The 21,889-nt window shown below is 38.9% G+C and overlaps 1 gene segment (V, D, J or C); it reads right to left on the reverse strand.

Moving 5' to 3' along the window:
* Positions 1 to 372: 372 nt before the first annotated feature.
* Positions 373 to 21,393, reverse strand: LOC117404589 (T-cell receptor beta-2 chain C region-like). The segment is given in 5 exon segments: positions 373 to 552; positions 1,055 to 1,161; positions 2,539 to 2,556; positions 3,394 to 3,732; positions 21,081 to 21,393. Coding segments are annotated over 5 exon segments (618 nt in total).
* Positions 21,394 to 21,889: the final 496 nt, after the last annotated feature.

Here is a 21,889-nt window from a genome sequence, read left to right on the forward strand (position 1 = left end):
AAGAATTATAATATAACTGTGCAGTTTTACTTCATTAAAACTGATTGTGTCTAAAATATTAAATTGCAGAAATGCTGCTATATATTTCTGTATACCCCCCTCCCTCCATCCCCGTCTCTCCACGCACACACACACACACACACACACACGCGCACGCACACACACACACACACACACACGCGCACGCACACACACACACACACACACACACACACACACACGCACGCACACACACACACACACACACGTGCACACACACGCACGCACACACACACACGCGCACGCACATACACACACACACACACACACACACACGTGCACACACACATGCACACACACGCATGCACACACACACGCGCACGCACACACACACACACGTGCACACACACACGCACATACACACACAATGCAACAGTGCGAAATTAGCAGTTTATAAATCCTACAGTAAGATATGTGTGCACACAGCTATATACTTTAGTCTGCAGGCAGCAGGTATTTCTCTGGTTTTCACACAGACTCATCCTTTCAGTTGAACCGCTTCTCAATTTTAGGCTACAAGGGAAAAAATAAAAAGAAAATTAAGAATTATTCTAAAACATTTTCATTCTCTAAATTTGATTTAAAATAAACCCTAATTGCAACTTTCAAACTAGTAATGAGCTATATGTGTTTCAATATCTCAGCTCTCCGTTTAGCAAGCATAGCAGACACAGTGGAAATTACAAGAGATGGCACGCCAGTCTTTGCCAGTAACGTTTGATTTAAAAAGGATCTTTTTAAAAGAAGGTAATACTGTTTAGAAATGTATGCCTTTTCATAAAACAAATTCACATGTGTCTATGTTGTATAACATCCATAAATATACAATATAAGTAGCAGTACTGAAGAAAATGGTAGAAACTTGAGGAGTTATCTTCCTAACTTATATTTTTGAAGCCCGGGATTAATTTAGTTGCTGCTCTGATCTCTCCCCTTGTGTATCAAATTAATACCAGTTTGTAATTCATGAGAAAAATACTATTAACATTACTACTAATAATAAAAGACAATATACCTTCAGCTTCCACACCAGCGCCGTCACTAGCAGACCGTACAGGACGCTCTTACACACCATGAGGAGGTAGGTCAATCGGGCTGCTCCCAAGTCCTTGTGCATGGAGTCTATAGAATGTGAAGGTCGTTAGATAACATCCTGTTCAGGCAATTTAACTTTAATAGCTGTAAAAATATTAGGCTGCTGACATGACCTTGGGAGGAGAGACAGAAAGATACTGCAAAGAAGGACCTACAAACCCATGATCAATTATAATACATTGTATGAATGTGAAGGGTTGACATGGTCTATTAGATTAGCTATGGTCACACCTGAAGAAGAGTATATGGAGGTCTTGAAAGCGTGTATCAAATGGTCTAATAGATGAGTATGAGATCCATTTTCACTACAACCTATTATTAACACAGAAAAAACTATAGTTTTGTTTTTATATAAACTAAGGAATTCTATATTGACTTTGCCACCCAGCAACATAAAGTGTGCATGCTCTGTGTTGTCAAGACCATTTTTTTCCCCCATACATTTATCAATGTTTCCCTTATTGAAAAAACATATATATTTTAATATATGGTAGAAAAGTATGATCCTTATATTTTTCATATATAGAAATTGGCCCCTTTTTATATATTTAAAATATATTGGATATATTTCAAATATATTTTAGTCTGTAATCCATGTGTTTATTGTATATGGATTACAGACTAATGAAAATAATGATGCACAATATATTTTCAACATATAAAATAAATATATGGATTACAGTCTAAATATATATTTCGTCTGTAATCCATATATTCATCCCATATATGGATCCCATATATTTTAAATATATAAAAAATGGGCTAATTTCTATATATGAAAAATATAAGGATCATACTTTTCTACCATATATTAAAAATATATGTTTTTTTCCATAAGGGTTATTAAAGGCAGCGTTAAAAATGAATGGTTAAAATCAATGTGAATAATACATTTTCCATTTTTTTCACGGGGAAAGAAAAATGGTTCAAGTGATTATATTCCCTGTGACTGCTAAGACCTGAGTACAGTGTAAAGCTGAGGAGGTCAGATCAGTAAATCTGTTTGTTAACAAACAGGTTGGTATTGCACCAAAACACCATGCAGACTTCATATCATATCTGTAGAGAATTTCCATTTCCAGATTGAGCAGACACTGTTTCCATTGAAAAACATGAGCGTTAACTTAGAACAAAAAAACATGAAATTTAACTTAGAAAAAAACATGAGCTTTAACTGAAAAAACATGTGCTTTTAACGTAAAAAAACATGAGTTTTAACTTAGAAAAAACATGAGCTTTAACTGAAAAAAACACACATGAGCTTTAACTTAGAAATGAGCTTTAACTTAGAAAAAAGCATAAGCTTTAATTTAGAACAAAAAAACATGAGCTTTAACTTAGAAAAAAAACATGAGCTTTACTTAGAAAAAAAACATGAGCTTTAACGTAGAAAAACACACATACCAGAAGTGACACCGCAACCTGAAAGATAATAAAAAATGTATTTTAAAATGTGAACTCAATGCTTTCAGATGAGAAAATGAGCAGTGCAGTGATCTAAATATTTCACAAAGGGGCATTCGGTGTGTGTACTCAAGTTTTAAAGTTCATTTTACAAAACTTCGAACTTGTGTTACGGCTACGCAATTTAATTCAAGGTCTTAAGTTGTTTTTTTTGAAAGAGGAATTTTTTCCTTTCAAAAAGTAGGAGTGAATTTTTTAAAAAAAAGCAAAAAAACAACGACGAAACCCTAAAATCATGTCACCTTGAATTAAATTAATACAGGGTTGATTTGATCAAAGTATATTTTGCCAATCCGATAAAGATGCTGAGATGTTGGCTCATGTTTTTGTTAATTCTCAGCTAGATTATTGTAATGCTTTGTTTGCTGGCCTTCCTGATTCTAAACTGCGTAGAGTTGGGTTGAAAATGCTGCAGTTGACTCGCACTCTCCTTTCCTAACACATTACTCCTGTTCTTAAGTCACTGCATTGGCTCCCTGTTAAGTTTAGGATGGAAAAAAACAAACATATTGGGGTATTTTACCAAAGGATTGCGTCAGCTATCACTTATTTGTAGTGAAATACCACACTGTTCCTACCTCGCATTAGCACTGGCAGTGTTAGTGGTGCCCCTTTAAAGGATTGCTAAGCAGGGCTTTATATTCTATTTCTATTCTTACTATTAACCCTAGAAACATTACTAGCCCCTTTGTGGCAATGGTTCTATTACGATTAGTGACATAAAGGTTTTGTATGTCGATAAAATTGAATTTGGTTTGAGCTATTAAGACTTACAGAAAGTCTTAATAAACCTACCATCCTTTCCAGAAATGTGTTTTTCAGGAGTTACAGTTTCTGAACCGTTTCCTTTGTAGAACTTCACAGCGCAGGTGAAGGTGTTCTTGGGGTTAAACCATTCTCTCGGAGTCAGTCTTAGCCGGCTGCTGATGCTGGATGTGTTCTTGTCATCCTTGGTTGCATAATCGTCTGTTTTAACCCCGTCCTCTCTGTTCTTGCCATTGATCTTCCAGGTGATTTCAATGTGATCCGGGTAGAAATCAGTGGCCAGACACACCAGGGTCACCCGCTTCTTCTGCACAATCTCTTCCTTCGACGGCTCGAGGATGTGAAGTTTAGGTTCAGAAATGTTACGCTCTGGTAAAGAGAAATGAGAGTAGAATTGAACACACTGTAGGTATTGCCCCAAATGTTTGTCTGCTTTTTCCAATTTTCCCTCAATAATACTGATGAAGGCACTAGCCCAAATGTTGTTTGTTTGCCTTAGCATTTACTCCAGTCCCTAGTTAACTCCTATATTTTGACAGAATAAAACGGGGGGGACGGGGGGGGGGGGACATTGTTAAACTTACTAAACTAGAATAATAAAAACAAATATATAATGCAATTTGCAGGAGCTAATGCTTTTCTTCAACTTGTACCTCTATAACATTAAAGAATGCATTAACCAAACTTTACTTTGTTTGACTCAGTTTTTTACTTGTACCTCTATTACACCGATGAAGGCGCGAGATGAAACGTTGGTCTATTTTCCTACAGTTTTACTTCAGTAATACTGATGCAAATTGTAGCCAACAGAATATCCTACTTGTCTTGGTCTCTTATAATTTATTTGATAACTCTGATGAAGACATAAGCTGAAATATTTTCTTACAGGACTTATTTTTCTATAGTTTTACCTCAATAAATTGATAAAGGCAAGCCCTGAAACTCTGTTTTCTTGACTGGTTTTGAATAGTTTACTGCATTAACTCTGATGAAGACATTAGCCAGAATATTTGTCTGCTTGATTTCAGGTTTATATGTTGCATTGGACAGACTGTTTGATACCCAGATAATTCTTGTGGCTGAATTCACAGACCCCAGTTAACACTAATCCGAGACTACCTTACCAAACATTAGTGCAAGATGTATGCCTTATAAAGACTTACTTTAACTTATTTAGTTCTGCTTACATTTTACATTATTTTCAATAGTCTTTAATCAAAAAGATGAATCTCCCCTAATTTCTATACAATACCAAAGTTTGTTCAGTGGTAAACAGGCATTTTCACTGCTAACTACAGTCATATTACTAATTATGCCACTAGTACTGTTATCCACAGTATAGGACTTAGACAACACCTCAGACATCACATTTTTCACATATTACACATTTAAACAAAATATTGTATAAACTGGAATATTTGAACTGGAATAAAAATCTATGGGGGAAACCTACAAAGACTGTTACAACAAAGAGTCATTAACACATTTTCATTTCTGTCACTCAATATGAACCAAACAGCCACCCTCCTGCAGCACAGGGGGCTGAATTCTACAAAAGATGTTTTTCTGAACAGCAAAAAAAAAACATGTTAATGTCAAGAAACTAAAACTTAGAATATCAAAGAGTACTACAGTTTTTTATGCTCATTTTAGACACAACTAATAAATAAATGACACTTTGATGTAACTAACTTTGTGTATTCCCCTTCTATGTTTTTATTTAAACATTATTACCGTAGCTTCAAAGGAAATTCACCTTTAAGTTTAGCCCGTAGATTCTTACCTAAAAATGTCAGTTTTGTTCCTGGCCCAAAGTGCTGTTCATTGCCAGAGCACAGTTTAACAAGACAATCACAAAACTGTTAAACTGAGAAACACTAAGACGGCATCTACATGATACCCTGTCTTTGAGTACAACATCAGTGTATTATAAACTGTTTTCAAATATAGAGTTTCTTACCTAGAACACTTAGTTTTGTTCCTCTACCAAACTCTAGGGGTGAAGTGCTTGAGCACAACACTGCCAGACCTTAACAAAACTAACTCCAGTGAAGTGAGCAGTATTTACATTACAGCCTACTATAATGCTTAAAGGGAATTGGGTCACACTTTATTTTGCTTGGCATAAAAGTATTGGATTGCTATGTAATAAACACTTAACAGATATTCAGTAAGGGTGCTTGTGTGATCCACCGTTAAGCTGCATTAACAATTTGCACCAATTTTGCATTTTGATGTTGATTTTTTTTTTACTGTTCAGCTAACCAGTAGAAAATTAGCCGATCTAGGTAGTTTCGATCACATATTTAAGACATAAAAACAGTTAAATCATTTAAATATGTTTTTAAAAACCACAGAATTTCAGTCATATTCCTTACCTAGAACTGATAGCTTGGTTCCTTTTCCAAATTCTAGAGGATAAGTCCCAGAACACAATGCTATGAGACTTGAACAATACTAGCACCTACGGGACCACATACAGTATAGAGCAGCTATCTAACCATGATCAACAGTCATACCATTGCCAGGGAGTTCATAATAGCAGACTGAATTGCATTAAAATACATGCAAAACTAAAGACACAGAAAATATATAAGGTTTAACCAGACTGCTGCAGTACAAACAGTGCAATGTTTGAAACGTAATGTACTGTACAATATGTACAGAAAGTACATGCATTGCTTTCTGCTTAGTGTTTCAATACATTACTAGAATGATTATTCGAATGCACCCCGACAAATGTAGTCAAAATGAATTTCTTATAATTTGGTATTCCGCGTATACGGGACTGCTTGCAGAAAATGTAGACCAATTTAGACGAATGTAAAAAAAAGTTCAACGTTTTTGCTTTTAAGATTAAAGTTTTTTTTTTCTTACCCGAAACAGCGAGCTTGGTTCCTGCACCAAAGTGTAGGATGGATGAAGAGCCAGAACACTGCACTGCAAGACTTTAACAAAACCTGCACATGCAGCAGCCAACACACTGCTGGGATATGCTGCTTTGGGTTGTAAAATTGATAGAAAAAAACGTGCCTTACCCAGAACTGTCAGACTGGTTCCTTCCCTGAACCTTACAGGCTCAAAGCCAGAGCTCTACACTTCATTACTTTACCAGAACCTGCAGTTCGTTAACAATATGCCAATGATATGCTTTTTTTGGTTTATACATTGTGCTTGGTCTAGTTTTCTTACCGAGAACTGTCAGCTTGGTTCCTTCACCAAAATACAATGGGTTATAACCAGAGCACTGCGCTACAAAGTATTAAGAAAACCAGCACACCTGGCAGAGCAGTATACTCTCCAGCAGTGCCAGTCAATGGAGTTCTCTGCTCTTCACAGGGGACACATACAGACTTCAATATAACAACTACAAAAGCACTTTACTGTGGAAATTAATCTGTGCTTGTACTCATCAATCATAACTTCAAAACGCTCAAACATGAATTACAAGATTATTATTTGCATCAAAGTCCGGTTGACTTTATAATAATGCATGAGAATGAAACTCTAGTCACCAGAACTGAAATACGCAATGTATAACGAATATGTTGAGAAATGCAATATGTAACAAATGTGTTGTTTTTACTTTTTGACTAGTTTAGAAACGTTCTCTGTCAATATAATAATGTTTAAACCCATTTGTTGATTTTTCTCAATTGAAATCAAGCACTTGACAATGAGAAGCTACATGACACAGTTTATAATGTTATGTAAAAGTATTTAATATTTGTACACTGGTTACAAAACTCAAATTAAAAATGTATTTCTCATTTGCTGCTCACGTTTCTGAAGCATGTCTTGTTTGAAATATGTCTCATTTGTTTTACCCAGGGTTCTCAACCTTTCTGAGAAGTGAAAGAGCCTTGTAGGCACCATAATGTCTTGAGGTTCGTTTCAAAGGCAGTGTTCTTTATTGTGTTTGTTTTCTTGTTTCTTGAATGATCCTCTGTCTTAAGAACATAAGAACATAAGAAAGTTTACAAACGAGAGGACGCCATTCAACCCATCTTGCTCGTTTGGTTGTTAGTGATCCCAGAATCTCATCAAGCAGCTTCTCAAAGGATCCCAGGGTGTCAGCTTCAACAACATTACTGGGGAGTTGGTTCCAGACCCTCACAATTCTCTGTGTAAAAAAGTGCCTCCTATTTTCTGTTCTGAATGCCCCTTTATCTAATCTCCATTTGTGACCCCTGGTCCTTTTTTCTTTTTTTAGTTAAAAAAAGTCCCCTGGGTCGACATTGTCAAAACCTTTTAGGATTTTGAATGCTTGAATCAGTTCACCACATAGTATTCTTTGTTCAAGACTGAATAGATTCAATTATTTTAGCCTGTCTGCATACGACAATTCTTTTAAACCCAGGATAATTCTGGTTGCTCTTCTTTGCACTCTTTCTAGAGCAGCAATATCCTTTTTGTAACGAGGTGACCAGAACTGAACACAATATTCTAGATGAGGTCTTACTAATGGATTGTAAAGTTTTAACATCACTTCCCTTGATTTAAATTCAGCACTTCTCATAATATATCCGAGCATCATGTTAGCCTTTTTTATAGCTTCCCCACATTGTCTAGATGAAGACATTTCCGAGTCAACATAAACTCAGAAAATGTCTTCATCTAAACAATGTGTATGGACTTCTCCTCACAGGACCGCAGCCACAGTTCATATATATGTCAGGACCTGGCAGTGCCCACAAGGGGAGCTGGGCTGCTTCTGCTGCTGCTCAGTGAGAGGGCCTGGGAAAGGGTGATCCATGACGTCTACCCTCGTGGACGTGTTGTGTCAGTATATTCAGTTTGTTATAATGTTTCTGTTGACACAAAGTATATTGCCTCAGCTCATTTAGTAAGATATCATAAGTGCATTAGACCTTCTTTGGATTTATCTAGATGACTTGTCATGACATGCACCAGCTGTTTGCACAGGACTGGGGAGCTTTTGCCAGATCTGCTTTCAATAGATCGGTTGCAAAGGCTTAATACATTGAAGACCGTGTGCTTGTCACTACTCTCTTGAGTTCTATCCAGGATTCAGAACTGGAGATAGTCTGGATCAACTCGCCCTCCTTCTCCATCTTCTTGCCCCTCTCAGACTCTGACCTCTCCTCCCTGCTCCAGGGTCACAAACCCACCACGTGTGCCTTGGACCCCCTCCCCACTCACCTCTTTCAAGCTGCTGCTCCTGCTCTACTACCCTTCATCTCCTCCCTCCTCAACACCTCTCTACTTTCTGGTATCTTTCCCTCTGCCTTCAAAAAAGCCTCTATCACTCCCCTCCTCAAAAAACCTACGCTCGACCCCACTTCCCTCCAGAGCTACCGTCCTGTCTCCCTCCTACCCTTCCTCTCCAAAACCCTTGAGTGGACTGTACACCGCCAGCTCTCTGCTTTCCTGTCCAACCACTCTCTGCTTGACCCTCTCCAATCTGGCTTCCGCTCTGCTCACTCCACTGAAACCGCCCTCCTGCCTGTCACCAACTCACTTAAGTGTGCCCGAGCTGCCTCTCTCTCCTCTGTCCTAATTCTCCTCAACCTCTCTGCTGCCTTTGACACTGTTGATCACTCTATTCTACTATCATCTCTCGCTGACCTGGGGATCTCTGGCACTGCTCTGGCCTGGTTCTCCTCCTACCTCTCCAACCGCACTTACCAGGTAACATGGCGTGGAGCAACCTCCACACCTCACCAACTCTTAACTGGAGTCCCCCAAGGGTCAGTCTTGGGTCCTCTCCTGTTCTCTCTCTACACCAGCTCCCTGGGCCCCTTCATCGCATCCTATGGTTTCTCATACCATTTCTATGCTGATGATGCTCAGATTTTCCTCTCCTTCCCCACCTCTTACTCCACCATCTCCTCCCGTATCTCTACCTGTCTGTCTGCTATTTCCTCCTGGATGCACTCGCATCACCTCAAACTCAACCTCTCTAAATCTGACCTCCTTTTCTTTCCCTCCTCCTCCCCCTCCTCTGATCTCTCTATCTCTGTTCCTCTGGAATCTACCACACTCTCTCCCTCTTCCTCCGCTAAGAACCTTGGAGTCACCCTGGACCACTGCCTCTCTTATTCCCAGCACATCTCCACTCTGGCATGCACTTGCCGATTCTTCCTGAGCAACATCCAAAGAATCCGACCCTTCCTCACCAACTATGCTACCCAGCTCCTGGTCCAGGCCCTGGTACTCTCCTGCCTAGACTACTGCAACTCCCTCCTGGCTGGCCTCCCTGCGTCCTCCACCCATCCGCTCCAGCTCATTCAGAACTCTGCTGCCCGCCTGGTGTTCTCTCTGCCTCGCTTCGCCCACGCTACTCCACTACTCCGCTCACTCCACTGGCTCCCGATCACCGCTCGCATCCAGTTCAAGACTCTTGTACTAGCCTACAGATGCCTTGACCAGACTGCACCCAGCTACCTCCAGACCCTCATCTCTCCCTACACCCCCACTCGACCTCTCCGCTCCGCCTGCACTAGAAGACTGGCTCTACATCCGCTACGCTCCCCTGCCTCCAGAGCCCGCTCCTTCTCCACCCTTGCTCCGCAGTGGTGGAATAACCTTCCTACAGATGTCAGGACTGCCCAGTCCCTGACCACATTCCGGCGCCTCCTTAAGACTCACCTCTTCAAACAGCACCTGTAGAACTCCTCTGTTGTATCCTGGGACACTATGACCCTTCATTTATATGTGCTTTATTTTGCTCTTATCTGCCCCCTATTTTACTGCATTTAATCCTGTACTTCAGAATACTGTAATCTGCCAAGTGTTTAACCTGTAGTATTTTGTACTTAATCATATCCTGATGTAACTATCACTATTTAATCATATCCTGATGTAACTATCACTATTATCTGCTGTATTATTGATTTGTGGTTTGTCACACTTGAACAAAAATTATTGTATTTCTTGCTCTTATTGTATTACTTGTATTGTAACACTTGAAATGTATTTGCTTGCGATTGTAAGTCGCCCTGGATAAGGGCGTCTGCTAAGAAATAAATAATAATAATAATAATAATAATAATAATAATAATAATAATAATAATAATAATAATAATAATCAAGAGCCTCACTGCTTCCACTCAAATGTTAAAACATTGAATCATACTAAACAATGATTGCAGATGTTTTTAGTAGAAACAGGGTATATGAGTGTACTGAGTGTAATTAAAGACTGCGAGTGCATCAGAGAATACCACGTGACTTAAACACAATAGAGAAATAGAAGGGGCAGCGTCTTCAGAGCACTCTGGAGTGAGGAATTGCTTTTCCAGATTACACAATCGAGGGGTGTGATAGGTGTAGATGTAATGACAACAGGCACACACTTTGCTGAATGAATCAGTCAGTGATCATATAGAAGGTTATTAATATATATATATATATATACTTGTGGAAGGGTGGTGGGTAATTCACTGACGCAGAGACAGACAGGTGTATTTGGAGTCACCACACAGGTGCCCAGTTTTATTTTCGTTTTGAGCAGGGATTTGGTTTCTTTAGCCCGCAGATGGCGCTGTGGGTCCGTGGTCTGCGTACCACCGATGGTAAACAGAGCCACGGAGAATACCAGGAGTCTGGTAAACCAGGGATCGGGCAGTAGCACTCGCAGGTGCCTCAAACAAAACAATGAAAACAAAAGGCCAAAGAAAAAGAGAAAATAAAACACAGTAATAAACCTCCAAAGAAAAAGGTGCTGCCCTTGGCAACGATATCCCGGTCGCCGCTACCCGCACGACCCGGATCTCCGTCCTACTCTCCCGGCTCGCTATGCTTGCCTATTCACTACTGGGGTTCTGCCCAAAGGTACCCCGCTCTCACTAATTCTCTCTATCCGGAGGCTCCTTTCTCTCCGCTGATCCTCGCTCCCGGTCAGCACTTTCCGCACCTCCAGCGCGTCTAAAACGGCAGACCTGAGGAAACAGCAGAGCATTATCTTATAGGGCCAACAATCTCCCCCATTCAGAGAGAGGGAGAGTCCACACACACTCTCTCCCACCTCCCCGTGTCACGGCCATGACTGACAGGCGGTTGTTGGATGACTGCCGCCCCCCTCCTGCAGCACTGTGAACACGCCAGCAGAGTCAGCACAGATCTCTCCCCTATCACAATACTGTTACTCAATTACGAATATGTTGTTTAGTTTTAAAATATCCTAAAAAATAGGAACATCCCCAGAGTGCTCAGGAGCTGGCTGGAATTCTTTGTTTCATGTAAATTGTGTTTATAAAATGTGTTGGAAGGAATGATTGGGCAGGGACTCCCTTGTAAAGGAGATGGATCACCTCTTTGAGTTTTAACAAATAACTCAATGATATGTGCATTTCTGCAATATGAGTGATGGTGGCATTTCTTCAGTGTGAGTGCAGTGCCTATGTTTGAGCAGCTGTTTTCTAAGGTGCTGTTCACCACTGTGGGTAAAGCACCCTGCTTCAGTGCAGCTACACCAGAAGTCTGCAGATCAGAAATGGGTCAGGCTTTGAAATAACAGCCTGTTTCTTGCAAACAGTGAATCTGATACACTTTTAAAAGCCAAGCTCTATTTAACTACAGTATAAAAGCCCCTTGAATATAAACAAACTGAACCAAGTTATAAAATATATAAACAAACAAGAAACTGTATAAGATATTATCTTCAGAAAGGAGACAACCGCCAATGGAATGAAATGAACAATGTATTGATTTGACAGATAAACATGCCTGTAAATTATTACGTTGTTATTTGAATTTTGGCCCATGGCCTTGCCCATTGGAGGTTGTTAGCCACACTTATGCTGGCAAAACTATGATGAATGAAATCTATGAATTAGATGAATCTCTAATGCCAGCAGGCAGGACAAGGGGCACTTGAGGGCCACCTTCTCCCCCAAAAAGGACGAGGCCTCCTAAGCTTCAGCCACCTTACAGAATTAAACCACCCAGCACTCATATAAGTAACCCCTCCCCCTGCTCACACACAAGGTGACAGGAGGAAGCCTTAGGGAATCCATGGCTAAGGGTAGCCCTTCCTCCAGACCCCAAGAATAAACCTCTTAATGTTCTTTTAAATGAACACTAATGTTTTCTGCGCAGTTGTATTTGACATTCTCAAATACACAGTTCATAAGCTCCTGAGCTCCATCTCCCCGTTGCCTTGATTAAATGTGGAGAACGTTCTGTATGCTGCAGAAGTAGAAGCACCGATTCTGAAGGGATTCCTAACAAACTGCAAGCTAAACAATGCTAAACTACAAACGCGAACTAGTATTATAAGCAAACATAGTAGCATTGCAATGCCATAGTAAACGTTTATTCTCACAGGCATATGACCTAATTTCTCCAGATTGTAGAATAAGGATCACAAACATATCAGACTTGGTCTTAATGTAATGTGTGTCCAATAGCAATGTTTTATATATGGTATGTGATACCACGGTCTGAGGCTGCCACTTGGACTATCTGCAGATTCTATTTGCAGATTTCACATTTGTGAATTATTTCATGAAATAACAGTAACTCCAGCTCTGATGAAAATATCGCGCACCCTCCACAAGAAGGACAGAGCACCCGCATCACCAATGCAGCAGTCCCAAAACACTTAGTGTGTTTATGTGGTTCCATGTCCGTAGCTCCAACGTTTCTATGATGACCACCCTCTTATTATCAGCAGCGTAGGATGGAAGGTAATGAGACGGCCGTGATAAGTCTGATACATACTAAGCTGAAACGAAGTACTAAGATGGCGAAACATGAAAGTACAAATGCGGCGTTTGGAGAGACTTGTAGAGTATGATTTTTATGCTGTGATCCTGATGTAACTGTGACCACTCTCAATTCAGTTACTTAAAAAAAAGTAATAAAATCAAGCTTGATATTCCTGAAACTGTTCTGTAATATTGATGGTTACGTTAACAACGGTAAAAAAAAACCCAGTATATTCAACAAGAACCCATTGAATAACACTGCTGCATTCGTGATGTAGCATTGAGTATGCGTCATAGAGCTGTCTATAGGGACTAAAGCTGAAACATTCCTGTAAGAGTTCACCTTAACAAGCGAGGTGCAGAGTCCAGAACTCGATGTCATAATTTTCGAGGAAAAAGTTACAATATGACAAAATGTGCGTTCCAGTTTAGTGAATTTGCTCATGGAGTTTATTGGAACGAGTGATGGTCGGCAACCAAGTGACTGAATTGATAATCGCTGGAGTCACTGGAAACTGCAGAAATATCCTTTCTCTTTTTTCTTATATATATCGAAACGTTGGGCAGCTGGCTCTTTTAGCTAATATATATATAAAGGAAAAAAGGAAAACTGCTGTGATCAAAATGATCAATAAGAAAAAAGAAAAAAGAAAAGGATATTTCAGGTACTTAAAAAGGTAGAATAATTGATTACAAATCAATTATCAGGACGTTTCGGACTACAAGTCCTTCATCGGCTGAATACAAAAAAACAGTGCTTTAAGAAGTTGATAAAAAAAACAAACAAGTAGACTTTTAAACAAAATTGCAGAATGTTGATGATGATGATGATGATGATGATGATGATGATGATGATGACCTCAGAATAGAATGTTCATTCCGAATGGCTCCAAAGTGCTTAGTTTGAAAATAAGTTCACATTCCTTTTGTTTCCTGACAGCATTAGTTCCATAGCATTGAACCATCCCACAAATTGTGATGTCTTCTATAGTGTGGTCATTTCTGTTAAAATGTCTGGCAACAGGAAAGGTAGAGGTGTTAATTCGTATACTTCTCAGATGTTCCATGAAGTGATCAGCCAAGCGTCGTTTTGTTTCACCAATATATAGCTTGTTACATTTGATGCAGCCAATGCAATATACTATTCCTTTACTGATGCAAGTAAAAGTATCATGGATAGTAAATGAGTATTTTGTTCCCTTAACTACTGTGATGCTGTGAATGTATTTACAAGTTGCACAACGTGACCTATTGCATGGAAACGTACCCTTAAGATTAGGTCGAATGTTACTGTGGACCAGATGCTCTTAGATTTTTGTCTCTTCTGTATGACATTAGAGGAGGGTTATTGAAAATAGGAGCTGCGACAAGCTTTGGGATGTGAGGAGTCGTATCTTAGATATGAATGAGAGTCTGCTTCTTTGTAGAAGATTGTAGTATTGATGGTACAATTAGAAACCGTGATGGTAATGTCTAAGAAAGAAATTTGTTTAGAAATGTTCCATGTATACTTTAGAGCTGGATGAAACTGGTCAATAAAATGTATGAAATCCATTAAATCTTCATTAGTGTTATCGGAGATGCCAAATATGTCGTCAATGTATCTAAGATATAAAATTGGTGTATGTCCCTTGTACTGTTGAAAAACTTTATTTTCAATCCATCCCATAAAAAGACAGGCATAAGAGGGCCCCATGCTGACACCTCTAATTTGTTTATAAAAGTCTCCATTAAAGGAGAAACAATTCAAAGAAAGGACGAGTTGGGCTAGTTGCAAAAGAATATCGGTTGCAGGTTCTTTTACTGTCTGTTTATCAAGGAAGTATCTTAGTGCTTGTAAACCGTCACTGTTGGGGATAACTGTGTAGAGGCTTTTGACATCCATTGAGAAGAAAGTTATATTTTCACTGTTACCATTTAAAGAAAAAGGATCTATTATTTGCAAAAAATGGTTAGAGTCTTTAACGTATGAAGGTAGAGCTTCCACAATGGGTCTGAAGACATCATCAAGGAACTTGGAAATTATTTCAGTGGTGGCAGGAACATGCTGATACAATAGGACGGCCTGGGTTGGTAGGCTTATGAATTTTAGGAAGTAAATAATAACGGCTACAGCGAGGGTTTTCAACAATAAGATTAGACGCAGATTTTGGTAATAGATTATTCTGAATGGCAGAATGGATAGTAGATGTGACTGTAGTTTGTAACAGCTGGGACTTTCGTGTAGAAGTTAGAGTCAGAAAGTTGTTTAGATGCTTCTTCTATATATAGATCATTTTTCCAAACTACTACTGCTCCTCCTTTGTCAGCAGGTTTTATTATGATGTCATTATGTTTCTGTATATTCTGTAAGGCGTGATATTCATCTGTTGTCAAGTTTAAACAAATAGTGTGTTGTTGAAAATTAATTTGGCTTATTTCTCGTTCACATTTATTAATTAAAAAAATCTAAGTGTATAGTTTGAGAAAAAGGAAAACTGCTGTGTACCAAAATGATCAATAAGAAAAAAAGAAAAAAGAAAAGGATATTTCAGGTACTTAAAAAGGTAGAATAATTGATTACAAATCAATTATCAGGACGTTTCGGACAACAAGTTCTTCATCAGCTGAATACAAAAAAACAATGAATTATTCTACCTTTTTAAGTACCTGAAATATCCTTTTCTTTTTTCTTATATATATATATATATATATATATATATATATATATATATATATATATATATATATATATATATATATAAAAATATATATATATATATATAGTTTGATAATTACATATTTGATTAAGAGGTGGATTCTCCTTTCAAAAATACAACCAAGTTTCCAAGGAAAACATACAAATTTAGGCAGGAATTATATACTGAATTATTATCAAAAACACCACTTCAGGCAAAGATCTGTATGATGTTCTGATGCAACATGTATTATTGTATATATAACATTTTAAATATTAAAATAACATGGTTCACACCCTCTAAAAATGCCAGAATGAAATATTGATTTTTTTTTAAAGCAGTGGTTTTATTAAGAGTTGAATGCAACATAAGTTAGTGTCTTTTTTTGTCCCTCAGGAGCAACTTAAATTAAAAAAGTACAGTGTATGATGATACCAAATTCTTCTTTGTGACATCTCAAGGGTACATTATCGTAACGTGAAGTGTGTGGATGGGGACCAGTGAAATGTCATGAGTGTGAGAGTGTGTTTCCTCTCTGTTTGTTGAGGTTTTTGTACAGACAGTATACGGAAACGTATCACCGTGGCCCCCTGTCCCCACAGTATCACACTGTCATACAAAAACATATGCGTGTGTCATTTCCTCTGCTGACATCACTGCTGAGGTCTGAAGAGAGACAGACACTTATCTTTTATAAAACTGTGAAAGGAAATGGCATCAGACACATCTTACCTGAAGACCTGCGTGTAAACTGAAGATAGGATCCACCTTTTTAAATATACAAACACATCACAGCCCTTTGCAGTCACGCCCCCTCCACATCATATCCGATACTGATTACACATTTCTGTCATCTATGTCTGAATACACTCCCCTCCCATAAGTATTGACACTGATGAATACATATTCTGCTTACTAAAAATCATCTCTGAATAGATCATTGTCATTTCTCCCATCTTAAAACAATGGCTCCTCCCCTAGTGAAATCATTGCTGCATGTAGTGCAGGGGGAGTCATGAAATTGTGGTTTGAATTCCAAAGTTGCCGATCTTTGTTGGGGACTTACAGTTGGTCAGATAGCTCAATGCATCACTCCTCAGAGCCTCTTACTGGTCAGAAAGCTCACCGAATCACTCCTCAGTGCCACCTACTGGTCAGAAAGCTCACTACACTACTCCTCAGCGCCCCCTATTGTTCAGATAGTTCACTGCATCACTCCTCAGTGCCCCCTAAAGAAAAACTCAAATGAGATTATTATAGAATATTCTTACATTATATGTGTGTAGTTGTTTGGTCTGTAACACTGTAAAGCATTCCTATGTCTAGTTTACCCTTCTGTGCATGGTGTCACAATAAAAGCATTCTATATGATGGTATCTGGAATCCAACTTATATGTGAAATGTAATAAAATGTGTATTTTCTAATCCTATACCTTAACCATTGGCAGGATAGGAGGGTGACTTTTTACAACATATAAATGTGTTCAAGAGGCAAAGCTGAGGTTCACAGTAACTATGCATTCCTTCACTATCAGTGTTATATTTTAAGCTGTGTTGTTGTGTGATGCTAATATAAATGTAATTGTATCCTGTCAATAGAACGTTTTAGCTTAACATATCCACACTTGAGATTTGTATTTTATATGCTATCAGAAAGACCTGAAGACCTGCATGTAAATTGCAGATAGGATCCACCTTTTTTAAATATACATCACATCACAGTCACGCCCCCTCCACATCATATCAGGTACTGACTGCACATTTCTGTCATCTACGCCTGAATACACTTCCCTTCCCAAGACATCAGCCAGTGTTTTTGTATTAAGCACCAGCGCCATCTAGTGCACAGCAGTGTTATGCCAGCCAGGTGAGGGGCAGTAAAAACAAGCAACTAAGAACATGAAATTCGAAGCTACTTTATAAGAATGTTTTTAAACAGTTCTTGAACATGTTGATGGTATACGATTTCATGTATCATGTATTGCCTTAATATACAATACTGAGTTACACAAAGAAAATCCACAACATGTGGGAGAAACAAAACAGTTTGTGTTACTGTGTGTTTAACATGCTGAACTTAACAACTGATCGCAGCTTTACAGGTTTTGCATTCACAAAGACAAGAAACTGGTGAGCTGCTTTTCCGATAACACCCCCAATATTTACCTGCAAAAATGAGAAAATCACCAATTTTCACCCTTTTTTCAGTAACCACTGTGATACATTTTATATCAAATAAATATTGTAAATAAAGGGCTTTAGAGATAATGTATCGTGTTGTACAAGAGTTTGTACGTTTCAAATGCGTTGGGCTGAACAAGGGGGAACTTGAAAATTGTTCAGCCCTGTATTTCTACAGTATGCTGACAGTTGGGGCGATACAGTTTGTCTTAACAGTGGCAGATCTAAATACTGCCCTGGTGTAGCTCATTAAAACCGGGCTCCTGTGTATCAAGCTTGTGAAAGTCAAACCTTAAACAGTGCATGTCTTTTGTGTATAATGTTTGAATGAAAATGTATGAAGATCAATGGAATAAATGCCAGTGAAGGGAACTGAGAACACTTGTCTTGGGTGGAATCCCATTGTTGAACTCTTCCAAGGCCACAAGAGGGCAGCAGAGATATCTGAAATTACAGAAGTGGGACAAAAAATGGACTAGTTGCACTATACATTCTACAGGTGACTCACTGCATGAATACCTTGGTAAGCTGTGTGTTGTGCATGTAGTTATACAGCTGTAGTATGGAAAAGCAGAAGGATCTCAGTGACTTCACAAGGGGCATGATAGTGTGTGTCTGTGTAACCGTCTCTCACAGTGGCTGCAATGACCAACAGCAATGTCCACCACCATGAGTGTGTCATGTTGCTTCCTGAAATGCAGAAAAAAAGAAAGAAAGAAAGACTGATGACAAAGGGGTCATGATGGACAGAGAGGTGCACAACAGTGACCCCAATCACAGCTTCAACCCTGGATAAGAGACAAAGAACAGAAAGAACATTGACAAACAAGAGGCGGCCATTCCACCCATCAGTACTCGTCCACTTCTTTGCAGCTGATTGATCTCAAAACTTTGTCAAGTTGGGTCTTAAAAGACCCCAGTATCAACAACATGACCAGGTAACCCATTCCACCCCCTCACCCCTCTCTGTGTGAAGAAGTGTCTCCTTCCTTCTGTCCTACAGTAAGTATATCTCCACTTAATCTCCAACTGTGTCCTCTACTCCTGGTTTCTGCACTGCTCTTAAAGTATTGGCTATAGTGTTTGTTTGGTCAACTCCTTTACAGATTTTAAGGACTTCAATCATCCTCTGTCTAATTCTTCTTTGTTCCAGGCTAAATAGATTCAGGCGATCTTCATAGCTCATTCATATAATCCTTTGAGATTGGTCTCTTCAACACTGCATAAGAGACACGTGTTTCCAACACAAACCACATGGTTCTCTTTTAATATTGACCGAGGCTTTATACTGACGGAAAATCTGGGCTGTAAAAAAGCAGCCTTAATTCTGAGGTAGCCTTTTTACTGAAGGGGGCCTAAAGCAAGGTTTTACTGTAAGATGCAAACTTGTCACCATATTTACTACATTTTACATGTTTCCCAACCCATCACACTTACTAACCACTAACAAAACATTTAAAATATGATAAGAAAGCTGTTCACAGTTATAAACAAAAACAGTGCCCCAAAAACAGAAAGGAAATGACACACCTGTGTTTGAATGGTATCTACCTCATATCTTAAACAAAGCACTGAATAACATACACCACACTTTGCAGACTATTTGCAGGTTTCCTTTGCAGCTGAGGAGGGATGCTTTGCTGAACTGGGTAACCACAGCACTATGCAAAAGCGAGAAAAACTGCTTTAAAAACATGTCCTAGTTCCGGCCCGATATGGTAGTTTTTCTGGTAATTATATACCTCACACTTGTGGGTGGAGAAAAAACGTTAAGCACAGATGTTTTCACATCTGAGAATTGTTTATTGTATTTTGCTTGTTTTTTTATGATCTAGTTTAAGATCAAAAAGCTTCCTCTCTGGAAAATAATCTATTGTAGGTAGAGAGCTATTTATGTAATTTTTATTATGAATGTTGAGGGAAAACAGAGAGGAAGAAAAATACACCGACTGGCCAAAGATATAGAAAACGGCCTTAAGGTCATTCCTGTATTCAGCATTAAGACTGTCAGCAGTCCCAAGTACATCAAGCTGCTGTTACCCTACAGTAAGATCAGCATGCTGTAAACTACCAGCCTCTTAAAACTAGGATGTAACGTGATGTAACTCACTTGATTTAGTTAAAAAAAAAAAAAAACTTAAAAAATAAAACAATAAATTAAAACACTATGCATAGACGAAAGCTACTATAAAGTACATCTCATTAAAATACTTAAACTCTGTACCTCAGTCGTAAGGCCACTCCCCTTTAAGGCCACAATTCTTTGGTATGGAGACTGGCTTTAATAACTACTTATTTTGTAATTAGTCTCCTATTCTGTTTTGTTTGACTGGTTCTGCGCTCCTGAGTATTGTGCAGGTTTAATCACCAGCGTATCACTGCAACCTTTGAGCGAGTTCCAGCATTCTGGCTTTTCTGTAATGAGACCACTATATAAATGACCACGAGGGCCAGTAAGTGTATCAAACATTTGCGATGGAAAACATCAGACAGCCTATTGCTTTAGTGGGGAGGTTAGTGGTGAACATCATTTTTACACTGCCCTCCGTATATAAACTGACATCACAAGGGTAAAATATAAAAATAGTACATTGCTTGTTTCTGTAAGAAAACTAAATGATCTTCGTCAGAGAACAACACATAGTATGTATGGTTATTTTACACTCCCCCATGTCGTCTCATTTAGCGTCTCCCACCTCCTCCCCTTTCTCCACCTTGCAGCAGGTCTCATCTCAAGGGGGGGGGGGGGGGGGGTTCTCTGGCTGCCACGGCCAACAGGGCAGCTTAATACGTCATTGGCATTCATGCATTGGAAGAGAAGCATGATCAAATCTGAATATCCCTATTTTAATTTTCTGGCTGAAATGCCTGTAACTTTATTAAGTGTCAATTTACCCATAAGTGCTGAAACAGTAATACATGATGATTGATACCATGGCATAATAAACACATACTTTATATATATATATATATATATATATATATATATATATATATAGCATTATAAAGTTTCACGGTGGCAAAAATGCCTTTTGGCTCCAATTACATTGTGCTATTTAAAAACAAAATGGGTTCACACTGTTAGCATTTCAACCTCTTCTTAACATGTTCTGCGGTTAAATGACCTACTTCTTTCCACTCATAGCGATACACAAGCAGCACAAAAGCACCAGAGCAGACTCACCACTTCCTCCGCAGCTTGGTTCTGAGAGCAGCTTGGAAACACAGGAAACGCTACAGTTTCCGAAGAGGGGGAGAGCACAGCACACAGCTGAAGCACACTTTTGTTCTTCGTTGAGCGAGGGTGTCATTTTACAGAAACTGTTGAAAGTATGCAGAGAAAAAGCATCCGTAGCATGTTAATATCTTGGTGTTTCTGCAAAGAGAACTAAACTGGTGACAGTAAGCGCCTGACTTGATCAGGAGTTCAGCAATAACAAGCATGTCATGCGGCTCTTACATCTACCCTTTCTAGGCTTTTATTTCTGATGTGATACTTGCTCTTATCTGCCCCCTATTTTATTGCATCTAATCATTTACATCAGAGTACTGTAATCTGCCAAGTGTTTAATCTGTAGTATTTTGTATTTAATCATATCCTGATGTAACTATCACTGACACTGTTATCTGCTGTATTATTGAATTGTATTTTGTCACACTTGTACTTGCCTCTCACCAGGACATTCTGATGTGGTGATAATAACCGGATGAGTGATATTAAGCAGGTTTAACTGTTTATCACTCAATTTACCTTCAGGAGTGTTACCTCAACTACAGGACATCTCCTTCAGTTCTAACCACTTAATGAGGACCCATGAGTGATGGCCTGAAGCAATGGTTTTAATGAGTTTCACCAGCCAGTCCAGACATTAGCCATGGCATCAGTGTAGCTGTGGAAGCTGCGTTTTAAAGGTTAGGTGTGCTGAAGCCAGCACACAGGTCCAGTGCTTCACGCCTGATGAGACAAATAGAGGAAACCGGTTTCAGAACATG

Source organism: Acipenser ruthenus, chromosome 48 (genome assembly GCF_902713425.1).
Source record: "Acipenser ruthenus chromosome 48, fAciRut3.2 maternal haplotype, whole genome shotgun sequence".
Lineage (NCBI taxonomy): Eukaryota > Metazoa > Chordata > Actinopteri > Acipenseriformes > Acipenseridae > Acipenser > Acipenser ruthenus.